The sequence below is a fragment of the Perca fluviatilis genome, chromosome 20 (genome assembly GCF_010015445.1).
Source record: "Perca fluviatilis chromosome 20, GENO_Pfluv_1.0, whole genome shotgun sequence".
Classification (NCBI taxonomy): Eukaryota; Metazoa; Chordata; class Actinopteri; order Perciformes; family Percidae; genus Perca; species Perca fluviatilis.
Window position 1 is genome coordinate 25,559,184 of NC_053131.1, and position 27,528 is coordinate 25,586,711.

Below are 27,528 nucleotides of genomic sequence, written 5' to 3' on the forward strand. Positions count from 1 at the left end.
ATGTCATAGTTAATTCGCAATTTATCGCAAATTTTTATCTATTCTAAACGTCCCTTGATTTCTTCTTCCGATAGATAGATAGATAGATAGATAGATAGATAGATAGATAGATAGATAGATAGATAGATAGATAGATAGATAGATAGATGGCCTTTTTTAGTATATATATTTTTAGTGGCCTTATTTTGCACTTGAATGAATGACATTCCTGTTACCATAAAGCAAACACTTAAAGTGTTATGATTTTTCTGATTCATTACTTAGCTATACATTTTCTTCTAATAGCAATACAGCTGAAGTGTTAACAATGGCAACACTAAGCACCTTTTTTTAACAGAATGCCAGCCAGAATCTATAATACCTCTTTTCTGTATACGGTTTAATTTTCTTGAACTCAGCCCTGCGTTTCCACAGGCTTGTGCCAGTTGGAACCGTTCAGGAGACGGAATTGATTGTTTGTGTTTGTGTGGAGGCTGTATCAATCAAAAAAGCGTGTTCAAATCAATGAGTGAGAACATTTTGGGTAATAGAAACATGACAAGGTAGTTGCAGAGCAAGACTAAAATCCAATTTGCAAAACACACCAGCAGGAAGTGGCTGCGCATGGATCAAACATCTCATTTGCAATAACCCTTCTGGATCACATCCATCGTTGAGTGATCGAATCAAAGTAATAAACGAAAACTGCAACGTGTTAAGCTTCGGGCCAAGTTGCTTAACACAATGAAATGTAAAACTTGTTGGGTAGTAAACATGAAAATGTCACAACACAGTTAATGTATTCCTGCATATTGTGCCATAAAGACATTTCGAAATCACTGATGTCAGTGTGAGTCATCAGAATTATTTGAAGCCATTGTTTACTTAAAACTGTTTTTCACTTAAATCTGCAATGTTTTTCAAGAACATGCTGTTAAAGACCTTGCTGTTACTGTGCCTCCAACATACTAGTTTTTCTTTTCAAAAGGCTTCTATATTACAGTATTTGCTTCTAACTCCAGCTACTATTACACTTAAAAAAAAAGACCTAACATACATTATATTGCTCTATTTAAATGTAGTTTGAATACAAAGTATATGTTGTATATTGTATTAGAACTAGGGCTGGGCGATATGGAGAAAATCAGATATCGCAATATTTTTTTGTCCTAATACCTTGATGTCGATTGTGGCGATATTATAGGGTTGACAATTGGTGCTTTAACAAAATATCTTCACAATGAGATTTTAGAAAAAATAATCTTCAGTAATGTAGATATAATGACTAAGTGGGTAAAGGTCTCATATCACGATATCAATATAATATCGATATTGCCCAGTCCTAATCAGAACACAACAATAAGGTTGTGTGGGTTTCCTCCGGGTGCTCCGGTTTCCTCCCACCATAAAGTCATGCATGCTAGGTCACTAGGACTACAGTTAAAAATGAGCCGACTGGCTAACGCTGGCACGTTTACAGAAATGTTGATTAATGTGCATTGACTGTCCTAATAAATACGTCTTAATACCTTCGAAATTTCACAGTGACATCCCTATATGGGAATGGACAAATTGGAGACGCTGACTGCAAAAAAAAAAATCGTGTTCCTGCATTCATCGCAATCTTCAAAATGTATATCATAAATCACAAATCCTTCAGAACGGCCCCTATAGCATTATTTAAAAAGGGTAACACTTCAAGCAATCTGGCAAAGTCAGAACTTGCTAGACAGGTCATTAATTCATTTGCTCTTACAGATGAGAAACGAGAGACCCTTTGATGGTACTGTGAGCTGAGACTCTGCCATCACCTTAATCCCATGCTTAGCTTTGTACTTGATCTGACCATCCACTCAGTCTCCTCTCAAATGTTCCAATCCCTTTAACTTTGAGAACTTTTGTAAATTCCACTAAAGCTGAGATCGATATGCCACTCTCCATTTTTCTAAAGCACATTATCATTCAAGCTGACCTGTAGTTTTCCATGTGATACGGGGGCTGCTGTGGCTGCTGCATCTGCTGCCTCCTCTTCTTCTTGCGACCGGGGTACGTCCCCGGACCCTCGTCGGCACTGCTTATTGGCTCGAAGTCCTCGGCAGCAGAGAAGTAGGCCTCGCTGTCGGCCACGGACATGCTGGAATCCGCAGAGCGGTACTGGTGGAAGGTGTTGGAGTCCGCTGAAGGCGTGAAGGGAAAGGAGCCGTAGCTCCTACGCTGACGTGGCGAATCCAGGACGTTCTCGTCGCTGCGGGAAACCTCGCTGCTGAACTGGACGCCTCCGGACAGAACCGGTGGCGGCTTGTCGGCGAAGACGGCAGCCGACAGGCTCTTGGTGCTGCCCAGCCGACCGGAGTGTACAGAGGACTGGCGCTTGAGAGGGGAGCAGAGGGGTGAGCGCACCGAGGAGCGGTCCTGGGAGCTGTTGGGTGAGACTGGCGAAACCTCTGGGACCTCCCCTAGGGTGCTGCACAGAAAGAGGAGGAAATAACATTTGGAAGACATTGTTAACTGTGTGAGGACATTAAAACTATAAGATTGTACTGAAAGAGTCAAGGTAAACTTTATTATCCCAAAATAGGAAAATTTGGGTGGTCAAGGTCATAAAAACAGATACAAATATAAATAGTGATATAAATAAAATATAAATATTAATATGCCTTTCCCCCCCTTTCATCCACCTAACACACACTTACACAGGGGAGAGCATTTTCAAACACCCTCACTCTGACAACAGACACGTACAGAGTACGTCCAGGTACCCTCAGCGCGCGCACGCACACACACACACACACACACACACACACACACACACACACACACACACACACACACACACACACACACACACACACACACACACACACACACACACACACACACACACACACACACACACACACACACACACACACACACACACACACACACACACAACGATGTGCAGTGGGCTACATGATTCCTGAGAAGTTGAACAGCATTTTAATCCACTAACACGCACACACACACACAGTATGAGTAACTACACCCTCGCTGAAAGTCCTGTTTCTAGTGCTTCCTGCTGTACATGCTCTTGTTGCTTATATTTTCAGTATGTTGAGGTTACTCACTCAGCGGGGCTTCTGCCATTCACGGGAAACATGCGTTCCTCTGTGCTTGGCGAGGGAGTGTCTCTCTCTCCTGCCAACAGGGGCAACGCGGCACTAGAGCAACTATTTTCTTCAGAGGAAGAGGCGGAGCTGTGGGAGCGTTGGGGCACCTGGAGACTGAGGAGGTGCTGACCACGTCTCTCAGGCAGCTCAGGAGGCAGGCAGGGCGAGTGTGTGCCCGTCTTCAGTCCGACAACTCTCCCTACGAAAACATACATTTGGTTTAGTAACTAAATGTGTGTGTGTGTGTGTGTGTGTGTGTGTGTGTGTGTGTGTGTGTGTGTGTGTGTGTGTGTGTGTGTGTGTGTGTGCTGGTTGAGAGAGAGAGAGAGACAGTGTAGGCTGTCAGAGAGGAAATGAGCAGTAACGTTGGTGGTGGTAGTAAATGTACAGTGTAGTGTTGTATACGGTGAATATAAATAACCAGATTTCTCTGTGCTCATGTAAACACCATATCCCGAATATGATCATAACCGGGATAAGCCTTATAAACGGGTTATTCATGTCCATGTAGACACACTCAATACGTTACAATCAGTATCTTGCACCCCTTTTAAGATCAATGATTCGGCAGACAAGATAATGATTAAAAAGCTCATACTGTATATTATCAATAATTCCCATATAATGAACCCCTAGATAAACAGAGACCTGCAATATAACTCCCAGTAGTCCCTGTATTGGAAGATTAACTGTTTTTCTAGTAACTCATTCAACATTATGGCATTTAAATAAATATTCTTAATTTGCTTGGTGTTCCACAAAAAAAAAAAAAAAAAAAAAAAGTATCAGGAAATCTATATTAAATCTTTGCAAATGCATACCATCCACTTTGGGTGTTTCCTTGGTAATAATCCACTCCCCTGGCTGTAGCAAAGACTGGCCATAAGACATGTCTGACTCTGTGCTGGAAGAAGAGAACGCAGACGAGGAGGAAGGTGTGAGCTCTTCAAGCTTGAAGAAGTCCAGGCCCATGTTGGTACCTCCAAAGAACCTGCAGCCTCCGAGGCAGCCGCAGCGGTTCCTGCTGCGCTTGTTGCGAATGCCAGCCTCTTCTGGCCATAGGAACCAGAGCCTGAGGTAAAGGGAGAGACAATCAAAGAGAAAGATGAAGTTAATGTATGTCTGTAAGATTTTGTCTAGTCTTGCGGACAGGCACATGTGGATAAAATGTTGCATTGGTCTCTCTTTCTAAGTCCCCAAGAGACCTCCTTCTTTGTCCTGATAGGTTTCCAGAACTCGGTTTTGCATTGCCATGCACTCATACGCCCCTTTCACACATGCAGTCTTTCTCTGAAATGTGTAGGGCCCTCTCCTGCATGCGATCATGTGTGAATGGGAGCAGGGATCGATATGCAGGGAAATCTGTACTGACAGTTTCCCACCTCAAGACCTAGTAACATTTCAGGGAAAATGCAAGCAGGAACATGCAGCTATAAGCACTGTTGGACTGTCCTCCCCTTTAGCTAAAGAAATAAGAAACCACCCTGACCAGTTACAAGCAAGACAAGAACACCTGTACTGATAATGGCTCCCTGCAGACCTTTTATGAGATCTTCAATTCATTATAACACTAGTCTACTGTACCAGCTGATTATTACATATAATGAGCTGGATCACCGTACATGACACAAAATGAATCATCTTGTTTGGTTTGAATGACCAATTTTACATTACGAGCTGAACATCGTGTGACTGACTCTTTATACCGAGGTGTATTAAAACCAGTGAGTCATTTTTACATTAAAAAGAAGTTTCACCATTAACTTTTTCTTTTGTAAACAGTCCTTTTACGTTACCAGCATTGTCCCTTGATTAAACTCACACACACATACACGTTTGTGGCACTATCTTTGTAGGGACCCGTCATTGACATAATGCATTCCCTAGCCCCTTACCCTAACCTTAACAACGACATGCCTAACCCTTACCCTCACCTTAACCATAATCAAATTATATTCCTAATCCTAAAACCAAGTCTTAACCCTCAAACAGCCCTTTAAACTTGTGGGGTCCAGCATTTTGGCCCCACAAACTTTCGGGATCCCACAGGTATACTGGGCTCCCGGTTTTCGGACCACACGAATATAATATCTCTCACACACACACACACACACACACACACACACACACACACACACACACACACACACACACACAACACCTACACACGCTGAACACCGACACCACACAGACCTTGGAAAAGTAAATAACCTTGACAGTCTGTTTTCTACCTTTTGCTCTGTGCATCGTGTTGCTCCAGAAAATGCCTCTGGACTTCACATTTGGCTGGGTGGTCAGCGGCCAGGGCGATGTCTGCTGTGATGAGGTTCAGGTTGACTGAACCCGCCTCCAGCCAGACAGAGCGTCGCAGCAAAGGGGGCTGACCGAGACCTAGCGGCTGACCCAGACCTTGACCCTGTCCGGCTGGCTGCAGCCTGGTCGCCTCGCTGTGCTGCTGCTGCTCAATGTACTGCCGGATGTTTACGTCCTGCACCACAGCGCTGATGCCTTCTCCCACTGCCTGGTTGTGCAGGTTGCAGTTGGCTACGCGAATGATGGCCGTCTGGGGAGGACGAAAGTAAGAAAAGATTATTTACACATCTAACAGCGTATTCACAAACTGACATGGAGTTAAACAGAAAAATACAACAACGTGAGACAGGTGCGCCCGGAAGGGAACAAGCAGGTCAAAAGTTGCAAAGAAACTCCCGCCCACTGTCTTAATTTGCAAAAAAATATAAAGTTTAGTAGTAGGCAACGTTTCAGGACTAGACCATCTACAGGCTAAGATGCCTGAATGAAAATATGCCTGAATGAAATATAATGTTTAATAGTAGGCAACGTTTCGTAACTAGACCATCTTTACTTTCAACTTTTTTTTTTTTTGAAAAAGTATATTGCTGGACAGACGCCCCTGAGCGGTTTGGGGGGGGGGGTTCGGTGCCTTGCTCAAGAGCACCTTGGCAGTACCCAGGAGGTTCACTGGCACCTCTCCAGCTACCAGTCCACACAAGCTAGACAGTGTGTATGAGTTTCTTGGCAAATATGTTTACTTAAAATACAATCCCTTTGTAATTAATTGGCAACGGTTGGTGCCAATTACCTTGATGTTGGCAGCACAGCCGTGCTCCACTACGAAGAGGTCAACTCCATCCATGGCCAGTCGGGTCATGGTGTACTTCAGCTCCTCTGATGTGCGACAGTGACCCGGCAGGCAGCTCAGCTGAAAGACAACCATCATTTAGTAGCAGAAACTTTTAATTCCGTCTGGCTGTGCTTTACATACCGCTGCATAGCCTGTAGCCACAGCTGCGTGGCTGTCTGAAACTAATGAGGGTCTCTCAGGCAGAGTTTTTAAAAATATCCTTGTTAGTATTCACATACAAACAAGACAGTTTGTGAAACTGACTTGTTTTCTCTCAAAGTTACTTCGCACGTCATGGTGTTGTGTATGCGTGTCGTGTATGGTTGCTGTACATCAATAGCCTTGTGTTAGAATTCGTTGTCACAGGCAGTTCCTCCAGCTGTGTAAAAGTGTGCTTTCTGAGTCATGCATCATTAGACAAAAAGGTTCACAGCGGTCTCCTTTTATTATTGGCTGCTATTTGCACATTTTCCGGACAGTTCTGAGCAACAGTCAAATCTCCCCAAAAATGAGCCATAATGAGCTAATGTAATAGCTTCCAGCGTGACTTTCAGACACACGCGTCTGCCAACTAGTTCAAACCGATGCTCGACAGCTACAGCGGATAAAAGGGAAAACGTGATAAATGAGGCTCAGACTGTGCAGCATTTCATCGTTTACTGCCTGTTTGTACCTTGGCATCGCAGATGCGACGGTCAAGGCCGTGCTGGCAGATGACAGAGGGCTTGGGTTGTTCTAGCTGGAACTCTCGGGAAACCCCGTGGAAAAGGAAGTTCTCACCCCACTCTATCATACTGGCCACCTAATAAATCACAGGCACACACACAGACACATTAGTACTCCAAAACAAATCAATAGATACATTTAGTGCTAGGGCAAATTAATACAAAAACATGAGTAAAACATACATATTAATACATTGTGGGGGTGGACAAACTACAAGGAAAACATGTTTTGAAAAATACTTCACCACAGTCACACATACTCCCACTGAGCTGACCTAAAGATCTATGATGTAATCATAATCTAAGGCTGCACATATTCATCCCTGCCACACACCAAATCTCACTCTCACTACACACACACACAGAGAGACAGAGAGAGAGACACACACCTGTGGAAGAGTGACCCTGCCGGTGAGCCCCCCAGCCTGCATGTCAATGAGCCAGGCGTACTCCAGCGTGTCAGTGCCCACTGGGAGGCCCTGAGCGGAGAACATAGCATGGGCCCTCATCTGCAGGCCAGACAGACTCAGGTGGCCGTCCCTCAATACCCCGTCCGCTGTGGGACGCTGTGGGAAAAAGAACGGATTCAAAACACACAAATGTATATATATTTTTTTTTATCTAACATCTCTACCTTGTAAGTGTGGGTAAACCCACAGAAACTGAAAATAGCAATCTTCAGCTAAAAAAAAAAAAAAGTTTCATTCCACAACATCCCTGCATGTGCCACAAAAAAAAAGAGCTTGCTATCTCATTGGGAGGAGAGAGATGAGGGCCACACATTCTTTGTCATGGATTAGGGAAAGATATTAACCTCGAGCTATAAATAGGATCCAACTCATGGCTAAAGCTTAGAAATTCGGTGTGGTTATACAATATGCAGGTGCTTAAGCAAAGATGTGGCTGGTGAAAACATTATGCAACTCCAAACTGAAAAGCTTTATTCAGGGTATTTTCTAAGGATTGAGTCACGCCTTCAGATGAAAAAAATAGCCGTTTGTGCATTCATTGTTTTCGCACAAGAGATGTGCCACATAGTTTAAGTTTGTATTACTGTTCCTTTTAAATTAAAAGATGAATGTAGGGGTCAACATGTTACTTTTACCCCAATAATAATTGTTTGACCTTTTATGTGCTTTTGGACACAAGGACAAAAAAATAAATAAACGTAAGCAATTTTCCTTCAGATAAAAGTATAAATCTAGGCAATGACTGCACTAGAATGGAGCCAAAATAAGCAGCACATCCTATCAGGCACACGTGTGGTTGTGTTTCTGACCTGGTAGTTGTCACTGATGAAGATGTGAATGGGAGACAGGAGCAGCTGAAGCATCGTCTCCTTGTAACCCTTCTTCATCTCAAAACACAGCCGCTCCAAGAAGCCGGATGGACCTTCGGGACCCTCACTGCTGCAGTGCTGGAGGCCCCGAGAAAGGGAGAAAACATGTGGACTCATGCATCGAGTTATGTTTTCGTAAACATAAGCGCACATCAACTCAAAAAGCATGGCTGGCAGGTATAAATCAAAAAATACTTCCTTGCAAGCCAGGAAACAAATGCCGGTGAATAAACATACATTTACACATTTAACTTGAAATGTTCACAATGTATTATTCATTTCTTTTCTCATATGCGCTCTTTCTTTTATAACTTGCCTACAGCATCTTGATTTTTCATCTATTTCTATACATTAAACTTACGATTCATTTTCTGCTGCATGTCTTGCGTGCATTTATATAGTGCACATTTCCATTAACTTTTATTTTTACACTGTAGTGATGGAATGGTTTCATAATCTTTGACCGTAGCTCATTTGCTATACTACACTAATCTCACTCTCATGCTCTTTTTCTTTTTTTAAAACCAAACCATTCAAACGAACTATTGGCAGTCTCCAGTTTTACCATTGGCAGTCGACCGTGGACTTTGTAGAGGTTGATGAGCACAGTGATGTCCCAGGGGCGCAAGTCCAAGGGGTGGAGGTTTGAGTTGTCCTTCTGTCCGCTGTCCTCCATCCCCAGAGGAGACCAACCGAGGCCCGAGGAGGTGGAGGTGGACAACACGGGGCTGGATACTGCCTCCTCAAAGTCTGTATACATGTCGTCCTCACCAAAATAGTTTTCCTGTGGGAACAGTCGAAAGGGAGGTTAGAGGGCTGTTAATACGTTGTTAGTCTACATCCACGACTTTCCACTTTCAGGAGTGGTCCATTGCCACAGGATATTCCCGCCGATGTTCACTCTTTTCGGCCGGATGTCCGTTACCTTCCGCTTTCTTTGTGTTGGAATTCTAAAGTCTGGTCGATTTAGGAGGACTATGGTTAACTGTTGCACGACTAAAACAACTTTTGAACGTACGCGTACAAAACAAGTTCCTTCCCGAGGCTATTTTGCAGCAGCACCGTGGCTCTTCCCGGTGCTTAGCGCCGCCCAGGACGATTGTGATTGGTTTAAAGAATTGCCAATTAACCAGAGCATGTTTTTTTTTTTTTCCTATCCAGTAATGCTGTGTGGACTAGCCAGACCCTCCTCCGCAGCGCTGGGCGGGAAGGTCTGGCAAAGCGAGACTAATGCGTCGTAGACTTCGAATTCTTCATTGCACCAATTCTTTCCTGATGCTTTCATTATTATCCAAAATATGCATCCACACTATTACATTTCACCAAAATCCAGAATTTTGTTATTAGAGACTGACTCAAGGACTTTCGTACCTTGATGGAGATCAGTGCTCGGAGCAAAGGCCCATAGAGGATGATTTGAGAATTTGGGGACACATCCATTTCCACATGAAGTCGATCGGGGGGGAGCTCTGTGGGGTCAGCGGGCATCCGGCTGTGGGCAGCTGAAGCAGACGTGGAGGTGTAGCGTGGCGTGGCGTTGTGGTGTACCGAGGTGTGCTCCGGGGGACGCAGAGCTGACAGAATGGATTCCTCCATCTCAGACACTTTAAAAAACACAGACCACAGGCAAGTTACGCAACATTATGTAAAACAGCTCGGTAAGACTGAAGTAACCTGACTGAGGGAAGATTTTAAAGATTTTCTTACACAGTTCATAATAATTCTATCACGGTTGGCTTTAGAACAATAAGGACAAAGAATTACAATGACACTAAAGGGGTGAGCTTACGCGACTGTTTCAGTTGCTCATCAGCCTTCTGGGGATAAATGGGGTGCCAGGTGTAGTCAATGATGAGCAAGAAGTTGGGTACACTCCAGCAATCCACCCAGCCAGCTCTGAGGGAAGGAGGAAAAACACAAACTCAGTACACAGTCATTATTGAGAGTTTATCATCATTTCAAGTGGATTTTCCAGTACATTGTTCGCTTTATGAACCGTTCAATTCAAGGACATACAGTAGAGGCAAGAGACAGCAAATGGGTCGCGCCTGATTTCTCTGCAGCACAGAGCGCACTGGTCCAGAGAGATATCGATCGTAACATCCCAGGGGGAAAGTAGGTCTCTCGCAGTACTACACGAGTATAGTCTGGCTCTGGGTTTTTCCATTATAAATGATCTGAATGTTGAGCTATCATGTACAGTGCAAGTGCTAACCAACTAGCAAAGGTTCTCGAGCATCTCTTTGATCTCTCCCTGGCCTTTAGGTTGGCGCTTATAATGTGAAAACAGATCCTGCTTTGCAACATTCTCCAAAAGGGATGTTGGCCAATCAGAAGCCTAAAAAACCCGCAATCACTGTAAGGCTACCTGGCTGCAAAGGTGCATAGATCGCTCCAAAGCTAATGCTGACGGCTCTGTTTCTCAATAAAGTAGAAGAGTAAGTGCACATGTATGTGTAAACATGTAAAACAAAAACAAACAAAAAAAGTCCTGTTAGCAAGTACATAACGGTGCACACTCTGACCTTACAAGCCAAAAACTTTGTTTTCCCTGTCAATTTTCAGCGACCTAAAATGCAGTTTTTGTGTGTACGAAAGGCTAAAACGCATAAAATGAGCTACATTTAAAAAAATACCTGTGTACGTGTGGACTAGGCCTTCGATGGATATAGAACAGTTGACCCAAAAAAGCCTTATTAAACAGGCTATTGCATCTCACTTAAAACAAAGCGAGGCAGCAACTTTTGAACAATGCAAAGCATAAAAAGTGAAGGTATGGGGTACATTTTCTTTTAAGCTTTAGTGCGTAACTTTTATTTTTATACTAATGAACGTCCGTTACACTCAAACCATTGCCAAATGAGTTGATACAAAGCTAATTAAGACTCTCAGCTCCACACAAAACTCTCTGGATTTCTCAGCATGGCTGTGCTTAGAAATTGCTGTCCTTCGGCGACTTCGCGCGCAGAAACTCGAGTAAAGATAATGACCTCTTCTGAAGAGTCCATCATGTTTTTGTTTTTTTTATCCTCCGTGTCCTCCTTGGCTACTAGCAACTGCGTGGGGGAGGGTGGGGGCGCTTGCACGATTACGAAAGGCTGAACAGTGGTGTTGTCATTACTTAGAATTCCTCATGGGGGGGCGACAGAAACTACGCACTATAGCTTTAAATTACCACCTACTACCTTGGCAACATTTATTTTCTACCCAAGTATTGATGTTAGTCAGCAATATGATGATGAGTCATCCTGCTCTTTGCTAACACACTCGCTTTTTGCCCACAACTACAGAGAAATAATTCCCAGCTTTAACTCACTCTGCGTGGGTGATGTTCCTCCAGCGTGACTTGGTGGGTTTGGGAGGGGGAGCGCTTTGGTTTTCCCCTGGCATGAACATGTCTGGGGGGAGCTTGACGTTCTGGTAGTCTTTGGCCAGGGTGAGGAGGGGGTAGCGGCTTGGGTGGCACTCTGGCAGGGACAATCGCATATCTGTATCCTCTGCCTGAGGAGGACAAAGCATATATACGTGCATGCACCCACACATATTCATAGTTGCTGTCAAAGAATTCACATCTATGGGCACATAGAAATACACTTTATGTGCAGACATACTTCTGCAAAAACATTTTCCAGACAGAAACAAATCTTTACAATTACATTAAACTAACAAAAAAAGGACTTTTGTTTTTGACACAAATCATATTCACTTAAAGCGTGACTCACGTTCAAGCTGAAGCGGGTATGGCAGGTGGTTGGAACAAACTCGTTGAAAGGCAAAGTGAACTCTATAGTGAGCGTCTCGCCGCAGGCTGCAAGGTACACTGTGGAAGATCAATAATGCAATTGATTAGTCTGCCCTGGTCTGGGATTAAGTGGAGTATGTACTGTGTATACAATATATCATGACTTAATAGAGTCAACATATATTCAGTCATGGACATCAGCTTCCAGTGTTTAAGAGGCATTAAGTTATTGATTGATTATTGATTGCTTTCCATGGCTGGATATTCATTTTTTAGCCTTAGTGCTAATGCTAAACACATATATAACAGTAGGTCTATTTGTTATTACATTTTTTTATTTATTCGTATTATATTTAATAAGAATATTATATTAATATATATATTAATGTGATATTGTTTTACCCTTAACAGCAAATATTATTTATTTTAGTTAGGAATAAATTGTGTACTTTACTTCAGAATAGGTAGATAAAAATGTCATGTCTATGTGAATGGCTTATTAGATAAAATTGCTGTGTGTAGAATTCTGTGGTGTTTTCACACCTTTGTCATACTTACTTTAAATTTGTTTACGGTATAACGTGCTTAACTGAAATCAAAAATATTAAAGATGGAAAAGATATTAAGTAAGTTTTTTACATGAATTAGCTTTACCCTATACAGTTTTGTACTGCTTCTATGGTTATTTGCATCTAGAAGAACATCTTTCTTACCATTCTCCTGCTGCTTGGTGGAACAATCAACCCAGTTGTGCTGGTTTGCCGCCCAAATCATCTCAAACTGGTGGAAAAGGATCTTAAACTTCCAGGAATAGGGCACAAAGGAGTAGATGTCTGGGGCACTGTCACTCGCCCAGTCCTGGATCAAATCTAAAAAGAAAGAAGGAAGAGTGATGAAGTGAAAAAAAATGGAAACTTTTCCTTTTAGTTTCATACATTTCACTATTAAAATGCTAAGCGCTAAATGTTGCACAAGATGTCCTGTCATTGGTTAAAGGGTAACTACCGTTTCTTTTTCAACCTGGACCCTATTTTCCTATGTTTTTGTGTCTAAGTGACTGATGGTAACAACAATCTTTGACATTGGTCCAGTATTAAGCAAGATCGCTGCAGTCTGCCATAGCAAAAACAAGCTACAATGTAAGTTAACAGGGCAGTTGTCCAGCTTGTATTTACCTTCACAAAAGTGCTCTTTTTGCCGCTGACCGTCTCAGATTATTATTCTAAGTGTCTGACAACATTATGGAAAGGATCCCTTCAGAGATAGACCTTTAAAAACCTCTTTGAGACCTTTCTGTTTAACCAGAAACAACTCTGAAGTCGCTAGCGCTAAACCCACCAGACTCCATTTAAAAAAAAACAATGCTTTTACCGTGTATAGAGCCAGCATATTTTCACATGTAAATCGGTAAACTATGCGTTTATTTCAACCAAAACTAGAGTTGTGGTTGTTGGCAAAGTGGAAAGACGACCCAAAACGGCTTTAAATAGTTTTATTTTGTTTCTGTCGACTTTGAATGAAGTGTATTTTACGATGCTAAAATTACTGTTTATTTACATGGAGTCTGGTGGGTTTAGCGAACGCAATTTCACAGATGTTTTAATGTTTAAAAAAAGGATCTTACTCTTTAACAGAAAGGTTGACCTCCTTAGAAAACCTTTCCATAATGTTGTCAGACACTTAGAATATTAATATAAACCTGTCAGCGGCAAAACGAGCACTTTTGTGAAGGTAAATACAACTGGACAACTGCCCTATTAACTTACATTGTAGCTTGTTTCGCCGCTGCAGACTGCAGCGATCTCGCTTAATACTGGACCAATGTCAAAGATTGTTGTTACCATCAGTCACTTAGACACAAAAATATAGGAAAATAGGGTCCAGGTTGAAAAAGAAACGGTAGTTACCCTTTAAGCCTGTTTGTCGCAGGACTCACCGGTGAAGAAGTTTTTCTGGGCGTAGATGAAGTGGTAGGTGGCCTTGTACACCTCAATCTCACACTGCCATGACTGAGGCATGTTCCACACCCGAGGGTAGCCGGCTATGACGTGAAACTGAAATATAGGCAGAGGCAGGACACGATTTTTTACCTGTGGCAGAGCACTATGTATTAATGCACGTTTGACAACACATTTGCTCAACTTTCCCTTGCATCTAAAGTCGATGGAGAAGTAACAATTTTTCAAATTTCTCTCCAAAGTGTTGAACTGAAAAGCTTCTTGTATAATTGCCTGCTACTTACAGCCAGCATCTCAGCCTCCAGAAGAGTCCTATACTGCATGCTGCTGGTGGTGTCCACATGAAGCAACTGGCCTTTAATGGTAGGAGAGTAGCCTGAGGGCAGAGGAGACAGACAGGAAAGCAGGGCCCATCAATTCTCAAAACCCAAAGCTAGGGCCAAGTTCTTGCAAATAACGTCATTTACCAGCAAAAACTTGAAAAGCAACTTATGTTAACTGCATTTCTGGAGACAGAGGAGAGCACTGACTGATGACTGACACAATATTATCTGCTCAGTGTGAGAAATTATTACACATTCCTCACATCTATCAGAGTTGAGAATGTCAATGTTCCCCCAAGGTCAGTTGTTTTATTCTGGATATGGCTTCAAATCTAATTCCTGATGGTTTTACTTGATCTTTTATTCTGTATTACTGTATAATGGGGGGGGAACATCACGATTACATTTCAGCTCACTTAACCCACGAGGTGTGGAGAGTGTTAAACAAACATACTCAATGGAGTCTCATGTAGAAGAGTTTACTGACTTTACGAAGTGCGTGCATGGTTTTACAGCGAATCAAGAGCAATGGAGAACTAGAGAAAGTCATTTCCCCCAGTCTACAATTCACAGCAGTAGTAGGTCAATGTGATCTTGTCCACTTGATGATGTCTTGTACTTCTTTCGGTCTCATGCCAATTTTGACATGGGCTTTCCTCAGTCTCTGCCAATACTGGATGTTTTCCATGTCATTTACACAGGACATGACAGAATTTAAGTGGATCCTATATGTGGATAACATGTAACATTATAAAAAAAAAATACAATCATTAGTCAAAACCATATGCTCTATATAACTGGGGTTAGAAAAATATCATACAGAGCTCCTGCATTGTTAGTATTAGTTTGTATGTGCAAAGACAGTCACTAACAAGTCTCTGTTTTGGTCTCAGTCTTGAGCAGGGCTATTTACTTTAGTCTTGAATTTGACTCAAGCCCTCTCTGATCTTCAAACTGATTTATACTGAGATATTCCTGACTATGGCCATGCCTACGTACTGACCTACTGTAAATGTAGCCCTCTGTGTTACTGAGGGCTTAGTGTGGATCAACTCAAGTACATTTCCAAGTGAGTGCCTGACATCCGGCACGTGGCTCAATAACTAAATGAAAACTGCAAATTTTGATTTAAAAATAATCTTCAATTCTCATTGTACAAGCCTTTTTGACATCGTCCTAAGTAGGAGTTCATCCTGACATTTGATAAAGCTGCTTATCATGTCTGTTGTCATTAGTAAGAGCAACAGATTTTTACTGTTGGAGTGATTTTGGTGTCTTCGTCTTATTTATTTTTTGGAACACACACTTACCGTTCTCTCCTACAGTCATGGGGATGTTGACTTCCAGGTAAGAGCCAGCACCTACATTCACATGGATGGCATTGGTTTCCTAGTAACAGGGATGAAGAGCATGGAGGGTGAGAGAGAGCCAACAGAACAGTCGTACATGCTGTCAAATTATTAATGATGGGTGCTTTATTGCCTTGACACTAGAACGGCCAGACACTTTAGGGGTACCGATTTCAATAGATAACGTACGACGAGACATGAAATAAAGACAAGCAGGAGAAGCAGGGAGAGAAAAAAAGATCACGGAGGTTGGCAAGAAAGAAAGAAAGAAGAAGACACAAAGAGAGAAGAAAGCACACAAGAGCAAGAGTCACCCTGTTTTTGGTAAAAAGCAGATCGATGGTGGCGTCAGCAATGATGTTCATGCGGAGCTCGAAGGCCTGGATCTGCCTGGGTTTTCCTGGCTGGGCAACCTCGGTCACTTTCATTGCCTGGTAGTCAGCCGGCAGGAAGAACTTCCACAGACAGTCCCTGAGGAAATTGAGAGTTTGCATAAATCCAAGACCTTGTACGTAAAGCCCAAATCTAAAGCCATATTGCACCCGGCGCAGCACAGTGCAAAGCCCAACGCAAGTGTCTAGTGCCTAGGCTCATGCACAGCGCGTGCACACTATGCTTGTCACACACACACACACACACACACACACACACACACACACGCAAAAGATTACAAATAAAAATATTACGGTGCAAAGCCGCCATCATAATAGCAATGCGCCAAGGTACAAACCGGCCTGATTTTTAAAGGGAATGGGTGATGACACTCTGATTGGTTTATTGCATGTTACGCCCAAAACACACCTATGAATTAATGAAGACACTAAGTACAACCCTTTTGAACCATGCGCCTGGCGCACGGACCCTTTTATCCGGCGTTAAAATAGCAAATGTCGATTCGTGCACACCCTAAACGCACCTGCGCCAGGCACTTCATGCCGTGCGCTTAGATCGTTAAAATAGGGCCCTGAGTCTTACTTGACCAGAACAGCGACATTTGCATCTGTATTGATATGCTTCTTAAGTACCTACCAAAGATACAAAATAAAAAAATAGTGCCATGTTTTCCTACTAAGTTTCATTAACAAATTGTACCATTGCAAGTAAACTGGCTTGAGGTTAACTGGCATGTCGCCTGTCGCTCAAAAGGAGAAGGTTCTGTAATGGTGCAGTTTTGTACTCATCTGTGTTTTAATACTTGCTAAGATGTCAATCACATTACACTAATTCTCAACAAACGCCACTTTTTATGCAATATGCACTGAACTGTGGTGAGAGTTACGATCTTACTCACCTCTGACGATCCGCCCAAGGGCCGTAGTTGAAGTCAGTTCCTTTTCCACAGACAATGTCCAGACCCCAACATGGAGGCAGGTCCTGAAGCTTATCGTCCTCACTGCACGTCTCTGCCTCCTCCCCACCCTCCTGCTCCACAGGCACCAGCCCTGGACACAGACACACAGACACACACACACAGACATACACACAAGCCTAATTATGGAGGGTGTAAACTGCCAAAATCAAAAATAAATAAATGACTCAATAAATAAATTAATATGCCAATAAAGGTGCCAAAAATGATATTTAAAATAAATGTAGCCATTAATTAATTGATCAAATGTGACGTAAGTTGAACTTTCTGTTTTAATTTGCTTCTTTATTTATTCACCTTTGTATTTATAAATTACCCTATTTATTTATTCACTTTATTTTTTTCCTTTTTATTTAATCATTTTAAAATTAATTTAAACATGTATTTATTATCATTTTTTTTATTTATGTAATTATGGGTGTATGTTTTTATTTATGTATTATTGTCCTGTTGCATCCCCCCCCCCACGCAACTTATTTATTTTTGTATTATTTTCTTCATACATTTCTTTATGCATTCCTTCATCATTATGCAAATGCCACTCAGTGTGTGTCATGTTTTTTTCTGCATAGATCGACTATACATGCCTTGCTCCCAGACCTCACTAAATAGCGTCGTCCTCCATATTAGATGACTCGGTCTCTGAAAACATATACTAAATATAAACACACAAAACGCCTTGCCAACAATCTTGAAACTATTATACTACTGCTCCTTCATAATCAACTAGCTAACGTCCATTGGTCATGCTTAATGTATATTTTACTGCAAGCACTAAAGTGTGCAGGGTTGTTTGATAGCAAAATATAGTATGTCCCAATTAAAAACAATTTTGCCTTTTTTGGTATTGTCGCAACATGTTGGTTACCATTTTTTAGATTTTGTGCTTGTGCATGCATGAGCATACCGGGTTCATCCTGGTAATAGTAGATGTCAACATCGTTGGACTGCATGACCACAAAGCCTTCTCCCATCAGTCTGGGAGGTCTAGAAGAGAAATTCACAAGGTCACAGTTTAACAGCAAAGTACAGTTTTATGTAGAGGTTAAGAACAAATAGGGTCACAGCAGGTTAATCAGCAATTAGATATTCAGTCCACATTGAAGCTTGATTCTGGCATGAAGAGGCAATTTCATAAATGCAGTGGCCTTCCTCTTAGATATTTTTGCCTCATCTCACTGGACATTCCAACAAAGCTTTTAGACACGTCAAGGACTGTTAGAGGTTGAAATCACTGATGGCTTTTTTTCCCAGAGGCTACAGCTGCCAAGTTTATATTGAAAGTGACTTCTTAATCACAGAAGGTAAACGTAATGTTACTCTCCGTGTCGTTTCATTAAGCTCAAGTGCAGATAACGGTTTATGGTATCCCTGCTTTCAATGCAATACAGTTAAAACTGCCAAGTTAAAAAAAATAAAAAATCACAAGGGAGAAAAGGGATGCCTTAATCCAACATTCTGCCTACATTTTTGGTATCAGAATTATCAATTGCCAAATTCTGATTTACACATCCTTTATTCTATATCCAATAGCTTATACTTAACAACTTAAAAAGCTGTAGCTCCTGTACTCCAGTGGAGCAGAGTCAGCCATTAAATACAGTAAACTTACTTGAATGTATTAAGCAAAAAAAGTCATTCATTCAAATAAAAACTATTTATTTTGAACTATTTCCTTGCACAAAACGCAATTATTTTATTTTGTCAAGCAGAGAAATATAGAGCGAGTCCTCTGCTTGTTAAGATTCACATCATACACATTGCAGGATAAAAAAAAGGAAGAAACAGAGAGAGCAGTGCACAGAATTATACATTTCAAACTTTCTAATGATCTTGTTTTCCACAGTCGTCATGGTATGCTTAAACAATGAGTGGCAAAAGATATTTTGACATTATTCTTTGGGCAAGAGTATTATCTCGAAACAGTTTTGGTACTGACAACGACATTAGTTGAAAAATGCTGTTTACAAGTGTCAGTCTGCTACATTATTCAATCTCTATGGTATTACTTTCATATGGATGTTACCCTTGAATTTAAACAGCAGTGCCTCTGAAACTACCAGCCTTTGAAAATGGGATTTTACAGCGATGCTTAAATTAAATGAACAAAAATAAGTCAAATGTTGATGTTTCTTCATCAGTAAGTGACTTGGACTTACTCATCATTCTGCATGCCAAGGTAGCGCGGACTGGGAACCAGCATGACGCGCACATTCTCCAGCGAGCCTTTGACAATGTGCATGTACTGGTCCAGGTGGCTGGATGGAGGCTTGGTGGTGTACGTCAGGAAGGCATCCTCAAAGTTCACACACAGAGTTTGGGGGAGGTGGTGGTTCCCAAATGCCAAACGACCCTACAGGAGAGTAAACGCACATGCAATAAAGGCCTCAACACTTAAGAGGTTATTTTTCATTCATCACTTCTCTTCCTCAACAGGGGTCTGCGGCTGCCCACTGCATTTAAAAATTACAATTGCGACGCAAAATGAACCTAGGGGTTAATAACATGTGTGTACCGAGTCAAACGTTCTCTGGGATCTGTTTTCATGCTAATCGAATGCATGTCTCTAGCTTTGAACAAGCTACCGCAAACTGGCGGTTAGCTGCTAACGCTAGCTTTCGGGGCAGATGGTAAATCGCTATTTTAGACGACTAACAAGGCTAAAAATAGCACCACACTTCAACGGTAGCATAATGAGGGTCCCTACATGTCACATGCCTACACATCATTTTGCGCCGGAATTGTCCTTTAACCCATCCTATACATGGGAGCAGAGGACACATTTTGTTTCTCTGTGTATTGTCAGAAATGACAATGAAGGCACCTTTAACCTTCAATAATGCTCTTGAGGCGATTTCAAAAAAGGGGAATTATGCTTCCTTTCGTGGACCTTTTTGTTCGATTAGCGAGGTACTTACAGTGCTGATGTTTACTTTGACGACAGGAATGAGGGAGCGCCAGGATGACGTGTGGTCTGGACTCTCTGCTTTGATGTTCACACTATAATGGGACCAGAAGACATTCAGTCTTACAACAATTCAATAGTGCTACAATTCCAGTCAGCACAATTCATTTGGCCATCAGCGGGAAATGAGAACAGCTCTTATCTGTGCCGACACTTCCAATGCGTTTGGTGTCAAACTGATTAAAAAAAATGGTGCATTTGTGCAGCTTTTTCAGGCTGCTTGTCATCCAATCTCCATTCATCAATCATCTATGAATTGGATGCTTTTTTTTGCACTTTTGTTTACCATGAACACTAAATACAAGGAAAAGCTGCTGGATGAGGCCTTGGTCGTACCTTTCTAGGGTCTTGTTTCTGTCCTCTCGTCCCTTCTCGTCATCTTTTTTGGGTGTTATGAGTGTGGGGTCCAGTCCGAAGGTCTCCTGCAGTCGGGCGTAGAGGTCGGTGCGGTTGTAGACATGAAACTCAAAGCCGTTGACTGTCATGTAAAGCCTGGTCTCTGCCTTGGGGTCTGGTGACAAGGGACACAGAGGAAACTCAGAAGTCATGTTGAGGTTTCCTTCCATAACTGGTTCATTTGAGGTGGGAGGTAAAAAAAAATAGAACTTTATGATATATATATGCTTTGATAAATTAATTTGATAATTATGATGTAAGGAATAAATAAAGATAAACGAAATAACTTTAAATCTAAGGAAAGCTCAATAAAGCTGCATTTATTAAAGTATCAGGCTAATGATAAACTCTTAACTTAGCTCCTCCTGTCAACAAATATCCCTCTACTCACCATGCTGTTTCTGTTTTGGGTTATACATTTTCCACCAACGAAATATGAGGAAGCCATCCTGTATCCTGTAACACAGAAAAACTAAATCAATCAGCAAACAAGCTATAAGATCATAGAGGAACAGAGGGGGAAGCACACAATGCAGCACCGGTCAGGTTACCTGATAGACATGTCTTGGTTGATGTAGTAGACATCTCTGAACATGACTTTACCTGACAGCACAGAGAAGGAGAAGGAGCCTGTGGGGGGGGGGGTTCAGACACAAAGAGTGCACGTGTTATATTTCCATAAATAACAGTGTAGAGTCTTTATAGTAAAGTTATATGATTACAATTTCCAAAAGCAAGTGTAAAGCGGTTTGGATTTGATCACAGTGCTGTGAATTCAAGCCAACAAAGCAGCTAATTAAAACCAAAGATGTAATTAGATGGTTGTGTGAGCCCTGGTATGAATAAAAACAGTCTGGGATAATAAATCACCTTGTCGCTCTTCTCACCGAGGAAAAAAAAATATCTTAATTAGGATCTAACTGTATAACAAATAGGTCAGAAACTGTCACTTAGCAATATTTGGCAGCGTTTTAATTGTGTTTTTCCTTTTTAATTTGATCAAGAGATTTCTTTTTAAAACAGGGCATCTGTGGACAGGATTTTTTGTATTATTTTTTTTTTCGAACGGAGGAGGGAAAAACCCCGTTTTCAAAAATAACGGTGTACTGGGCCTCAGCTCCTCCCACACGACGCTTGTTTTGGTCAGCGTCTCCCTGTAATTTTGACTCAACTCAGGCCTGCCGTTGAGACGCGCCTTCAGGCCTGTTTAAACCTGCTTAACACATTACAAACTGTGTCTAGAAGGTACGCTGAAAACTGTGCCGTTTGTTATGACGGCTTGCTCTTCTTCGGTTTATTTCCAAACTTTTTGTTCCCCCAAAATTACAGAATATTCCATTTTAAGGTAATCATTTTGTGTCTTAAAACATTTTTTTTTTTACTCTAAGAGTGCACTATTTGGCTACATGTCAGTGGTTTTACAGCCAACATCATTTAATGTGTGTGTGTGTGTGTGTGTGTGTGTAAATGCCACCCCTAGACAGAGAAATTAACTCTTTAGAACTTAAGTTTGAATCAAAAAAAAAATAATTAAAAATAGATGAGGGGGCACAAGGGTGACTGCTCACTGTGTAGCGACACATGTTGGAAAAGAGACGTTACCTAAGCCATGTCTTCCTCATTAAATTTGAATGCTGCTTTGGTAATCGTTCTCGCACATCCCATTTACCCATAGCCAGTTAGCTGCAGGTTCCTGTCAACACAATCTGCTGTGAATTTGTTAATTCACTGAAAAAATTCAAACATGTCTCATTACAAAGTAAGCATCGCCTTTGACGTGCTCAGGCTTCTTGTTTGGTTCATTTTGGGAGTGCACGGTATTTAGGGTTGTATTACAGAGCGGATGATTCTGACAAGGTATCTTGATGTTTTTGGGAGAAACTAATCACAAAGAAGTGGCTGAGAGTTACACTGGGATTTACGGCCTTGAGGTGCTTTATGAAATAAGTTCTTATGTAGAGAAATTCAATCTGGCGTTGGTTGCAGTTTGCTGTTCAGACTCTATGGCGATAATCAGAGAAGCCGGCTCATCATGAAATATTCAGCAGACTGAGTGAACGCCTTGAACTGAAAAGCTTTGGCAGCGTTCCTCCTCCCTATTCATCACTGTGTGATAGAGTTCCTGACGAACACACCGATATGAATGTAGCCATCTTTGTAGAGTCGGTTGATGATGAGGGTGAGGATGAGGCCGATGTTGCGGGAGTTGTAATACGTTAAATAGATGATCCATCCACAGGACAGAATGGTGGCTGAAAGACAACAACACAACATGGTCAGATTTGTTAATACGAGGAATTATACAATGAGACAATAAAAAGTACAACTACATTTTATTTTGTTTTGATGCTTGGAATAGTTTGTTTACGCCAGCGGTGTTTGTGAACCTGACAGTGAAGTAGGCCTTTACTTTTAAATATGATCACTAAGGCTGGTTTCGTCTCCGTTAAACCTACATTGTGTAATTTGAGTTGATTCTTAGCAACAAAAAAAAAATAAATTTCTTTCACAAATACATGCTCATTCATGTGTAATGATTTCCACCGACTAATCAAAGTATTCTCCTAAGTGTAGAATCTGACATTCAGAATCATTCAGAATACATACGAGCGACTCGCTCGAATGACAGCAGCCATGTAGCGCCTCCATCTTTAAAATACATTAGCCAAAGAGGCACATACAGTACCACCGCTAATTTTGGGTTCAGCCACCATAGGAGGAGGGGCAAGAAAGTAATATTCACTTGGTTGTCGTATACAATTTCACCGCTAGATGGGAGAAAGTCTTACACAATGTAGCTTTAAGTCAAACTTTTCAATTATGATGTTTATAAGGCCAACAAACCGTGATTGGTCCTTTGAATACAACGTGCCAGATGCTACTTTTCCTGACGTGACAAAGACCCCTTAGCACAGAGAAAAGACTGCAGCATTACAGTCCTAGTCACACCAGTCCAATACATTTGGAAACCTGTTATAAACTGCACCCGCAAATGTGTTTATGATTCTTTAAAAAAAAAAAGGTAAAAAGCAATGCAGATGGAATTAATGTAGTAAACTACTTATTCTTTCATAGCTGGGCTGACAGCTGGGTTTTACCGCTGCACCTAAGGTTTTGTTTGATAGAATTTGAATGAAAGAGTTTTTTTCATCCTGAAGATGTTACAAAGAAAGCGGCAGCTTCATTCTGGGCGACATCCCATATCTTTGTTCTACCGAGAGCTGCACCTGGACTGAACAATAAGTGGAAGCTGTCATTTGTCATACTTGAATTGAATTGAATCACAAACAAAAAGCTCACAGTTAGCTGGATTAAAGCATTTAAAACAAATACTAATTAAAACCCTTCCTGAAGTGAGATTTTAAACACATTGGGGAATATTACAGACTTTTATCATACGATATACAGACATATGATGCAGCTCATTGATAAAAAACGTCATTTATTTACCACCATGGGCACATATGTCAACAGAACCTATTATAAACTGACAGAGAGAATTTCTCATGCCACCATATCATCAAAATTGTCCTTATTACTTGCCAAATGAACCACTATTATGCCCTCGATATTGAATTATGTCTTCGATAATGAGTATGAAGGCCAAAAAGGGAAATTATGTCACACACTCATTTAAAGTCAGTAAGACTGAACTAAAACTATCACTCCTCAGAATAGTCAGTATTTGTACCTGGAAGGAAAGCATGTTACCAAACTACATTTAATAAATAAGGGAACAAAATCAAAGTAGTAAAAATGTTGCACAATAATTTAGACCACAGGAAGTGGTGGCACATCTTCCATGAAACTGCTATCCATCCATCTTTGTCCGCTTATCTGGGGTCGGGTCGCGGGGGCAGCAGCTCCAGCAGGGGACCCCAAACTTCCCTATTCCGAGCCACATTAACCTGTTCCAACTGGGGGACCACGAGGCATTCCCAGGCCAGGTTGGAGATATCATCCGTCCACCTAGTTCTGGGTCTTCCCCGAGGCCTCCTCCCAGCTGGACGTGCCTGGAACACCTCCCTAGGGATGAGGATGGCCACTGGGCGCAAAGGAGCAGCGGCTCTACTCCGAGTTCCTCACCGATGACTGAGCTTCTCACCTTATCTCTAAGGGAGACGCCAGCCACCCTCCTGAGGAAACCCATTTCGGCCGCTTGTACCCATGAAACTGCTAAGCCACTAAAATACAATTTGATCCAGTGCTGCTGACAGGTCTGCACTTTACATGTCACACAAAAAAAATACCCATTGATCTGTAGATTTTTTCCCACTCACCGACGAGGAGCCAGATGAAGTTCGAGTTGTGCTTGGTAAGAAAGTCATCAATGTCCACGAAGCTGGGAAAAGTGCTTTCATTGTTTTTGGGAGAATCCATGGCTACAGGCTCTCAGTCTGATACCTAAAACTAAAATCAAATCAAATGTCAGATAACCGTCCATGGCACCGCAACATTAGCACCACGGCAAAGAAAGCCAAAAAGACAAAGTTTACAAGAACATGCCTTTGAAACAGTTTAATGCACCAATGGGTGCAGCATAGGGCTGGGCGATATGGAGAAAATCAAATATCCCAATATTTTTGACCAAATACCTCGATATCGATACCGCAACGATATTGTGGGGTTGACTATTGGTGCTTTCACAAAATATTTACACGATGAAATGTTTGATAAATAATCATCAGTAATGTGGATATAATGACTAAGTGGGTAAAGGCAAATAATAGAACAATTACAACAGTCTGGTAAGTTTGTTTATCTGTGTTTTTTGCCCCCAACGGTGCCTTCCAGACAGCTCTGCCTGGAAGACCTAACCTTAACCTTAAACCTAACCATAACCAGTGCCTCCCAACGGTCTTCCAGGCAGCGCTACCTGGAAGGAGCAGTTGGGGGCAAAAAACACCATTGAGTGGTTAGTTCAGAAAATGACATAACTTGTAATGCAGCCTTTAAAATCAGGAAAAGATAACACTTATGCCATATTACGATATCCAAAATCTAAGACGATATCTAGTCTCATATCACAATATCGATATAATATCAATATATTGCCCAGCTCTAGTGCAGCATATGCATATGACAGGAGACAAAAAACTGTTCAATTCATTTCTAAATCAAAATGGTGGTAGATAGATGCAAGGCATACAAATAAAAAGACAGGGAAATAATCAAATTCTAATAATGATACCAATTTACACCTATTTTACCACAAAACTGAAAAGTATTTAACTATAAAATTTGAAGATTCTATAAAAAAATAATGAAATCAATTGTTTAAAGTAGAAATGCAAATTTTAAGCAATTCATTTAGCTTACAAAATACTAAATGCAAGCTTTTCAAATCGATTAATTTTTAATTTTTTATTTTAACAAATGGCATGAGCTTTATTTGCTGCAAAATACATGCAAAAGTTAAGGTAATTAGGATATTATTATCCTGTCTACATGGTCAGGGATGAGTTATATGAACAATCTGTTACAGGTCTCACTAGGTATGTCTTCTATTGGTCCAGCCCCTGCCTTCAACAGTAGGCCATTTGGATGTGCGTGACTATGAGTTCAATGTCTCACTATGTTCATAAAAACGTGTGGATCTGTTTTGCAAAGGTACTTTTGCAAGGCAGTAATAGTACAAGGCTGGCTAGATGAAGAGCTGGCTTCTTAGGTGTAACACCACACATGATCTTTATTAGCTATACTACCTACTTTACATGCATGAGGACATAGGCTTTGTTTTGTGATGTGGACTTCTACAGGGGGAAGTGATGTGTGGCTACAAGTGTACGCTGTGATCCCAGTCAGCACATGCTTACGAGGACTTAAAAGCTTGAATACTGTTATGCACACAAACAGTCACACACGCAAACAGTCTCACAAACACACACACATTAAATGATGTTGGCTGTAAAACATGTAGCCAAACAATGCACTCTTAGAGTAAAAAAAAAATTTTTTAAGACAAAATGATTACCTTAAAATGGAATATTCTGTAATTTAACAAAAGATCTAGATCTCACAGGGGACTTGACACCAGCTACCTGCCAGATGCTAATCCAATTCTGGCTGCTGGGTCTGTTTGTTTACTATGTCAAATTAAGCAGGAGGCAAATGCTCATTTGGGTGTTCAACTTTACTTAAAAGAACTAGCAGTTTGTTTTTCGTTTTTTAAATCACAAGCACCATTACTGCGTTACAATGTGTGTGTCTCTACATGTACACTACCACCTGTCATTCAGTCCATCTGAATGGATGACAGCACAGATATTCCTGTAAGGTAGATATTCCTAGGGCTGGGCAATATATCTGTATTATATCGATATCGTGATATGAGACTAGATATCGTCTTAGATTTTGGATATCGTAATATCGTGATATAACATAAGTGTTGTCTTTTCCTGGTTTTAAAGGCTGTATTACAGTAAAGGGATGTACTTTTCTGAACTTACCAGACTGTTGTAGCTGTTCTATTATTTGCCTTTACCCACTTAGACATTATGTCCACATTACTGATGCTTATTTATCTAAAACCTAAGTGTGAAGATATTTTGTTAAAGCACCAATTGTCAACCCTATAATATCGCAGCAATATCGATATCGATGTATTTGGTCAAGAGTATCGTGATATCTGATTTTCTCCATATCGCCCAGCCCTAGATATTCCTGTAAGGCAGAGTATGCTGCCATCCCAGAAAGATCTGTGTTGTCAGTGACTCATCACAGGTACCTGTAAACGGAGTGTTTTCAGTTTTGGTTGAGAAGCTGTGACTTAGGTACAGCGAGGAGAGTAATTCTGTCAGCAACTACCTCTCCATATTTAGCTACCACAGCTGCTCCCAAGCTTTTTTTAAGTTATCGACTCATCCAAAAGGACACTAGCAGAACAAACACAACATTATCAACAAAACTACTGTTTTGGGAAGTACCTGTTTATATCACCGTTGCAGACATAACATTAACAGGGGGAACAGGGGTGAGGGAAACATAAATCTTAACAGTCACTGTTGGATTAATTGTTCTTCTTAAGAGTGAATACAAAAATCTATTTAGCTAGGGAGTCTGGCAAGCACCTCACAATAATAACATTAC

General features: G+C 41.3%; 1 protein-coding gene across 16 annotated transcripts in view; it reads right to left on the minus strand.

Annotated features, from left to right (window-relative positions):
• The window catches only part of kiaa1109 (KIAA1109 ortholog), a 92,593-nt gene that overhangs the window by 63,959 nt on the left and 1,106 nt on the right, over positions 1 to 27,528 (minus strand). For 15 of the 16 annotated variants that reach the window (XM_039786972.1, XM_039786959.1, XM_039786957.1 and 12 more), the window contains exons 2-28: positions 24,720 to 24,849; positions 22,575 to 22,691; positions 20,991 to 21,069; positions 20,831 to 20,895; positions 20,380 to 20,554; positions 19,997 to 20,078; positions 19,238 to 19,431; positions 17,986 to 18,065; positions 17,001 to 17,151; positions 16,024 to 16,180; positions 15,671 to 15,749; positions 14,322 to 14,413; positions 14,016 to 14,133; positions 12,793 to 12,948; positions 12,060 to 12,157; positions 11,654 to 11,838; positions 10,127 to 10,233; positions 9,709 to 9,941; positions 8,903 to 9,121; positions 8,278 to 8,415; positions 7,388 to 7,564; positions 6,947 to 7,075; positions 6,232 to 6,351; positions 5,360 to 5,691; positions 3,950 to 4,200; positions 3,087 to 3,327; positions 1,952 to 2,443 (exon numbers count right to left, since the gene is read on the minus strand). In XM_039786972.1, the coding sequence (XP_039642906.1) occupies positions 1,952 to 2,443; positions 3,087 to 3,327; positions 3,950 to 4,200; positions 5,360 to 5,691; positions 6,232 to 6,351; positions 6,947 to 7,075; positions 7,388 to 7,564; positions 8,278 to 8,415; positions 8,903 to 9,121; positions 9,709 to 9,941; positions 10,127 to 10,233; positions 11,654 to 11,838; positions 12,060 to 12,157; positions 12,793 to 12,948; positions 14,016 to 14,133; positions 14,322 to 14,413; positions 15,671 to 15,749; positions 16,024 to 16,180; positions 17,001 to 17,151; positions 17,986 to 18,065; positions 19,238 to 19,431; positions 19,997 to 20,078; positions 20,380 to 20,554; positions 20,831 to 20,895; positions 20,991 to 21,069; positions 22,575 to 22,691; positions 24,720 to 24,819 (4,367 nt within the window). In that variant the 5' untranslated portion in view covers positions 24,820 to 24,849. Of the gene's footprint in view, positions 1 to 1,951; positions 2,444 to 3,086; positions 3,328 to 3,949; positions 4,201 to 5,359; positions 5,692 to 6,231; positions 6,352 to 6,946; positions 7,076 to 7,387; positions 7,565 to 8,277; positions 8,416 to 8,902; positions 9,122 to 9,708; positions 9,942 to 10,126; positions 10,234 to 11,653; positions 11,839 to 12,059; positions 12,158 to 12,792; positions 12,949 to 14,015; positions 14,134 to 14,321; positions 14,414 to 15,670; positions 15,750 to 16,023; positions 16,181 to 17,000; positions 17,152 to 17,985; positions 18,066 to 19,237; positions 19,432 to 19,996; positions 20,079 to 20,379; positions 20,555 to 20,830; positions 20,896 to 20,990; positions 21,070 to 22,574; positions 22,692 to 24,719; positions 24,850 to 27,528 lie in introns of those variants that run through there. The other variant, XM_039786965.1, reaches the window with a different exon arrangement.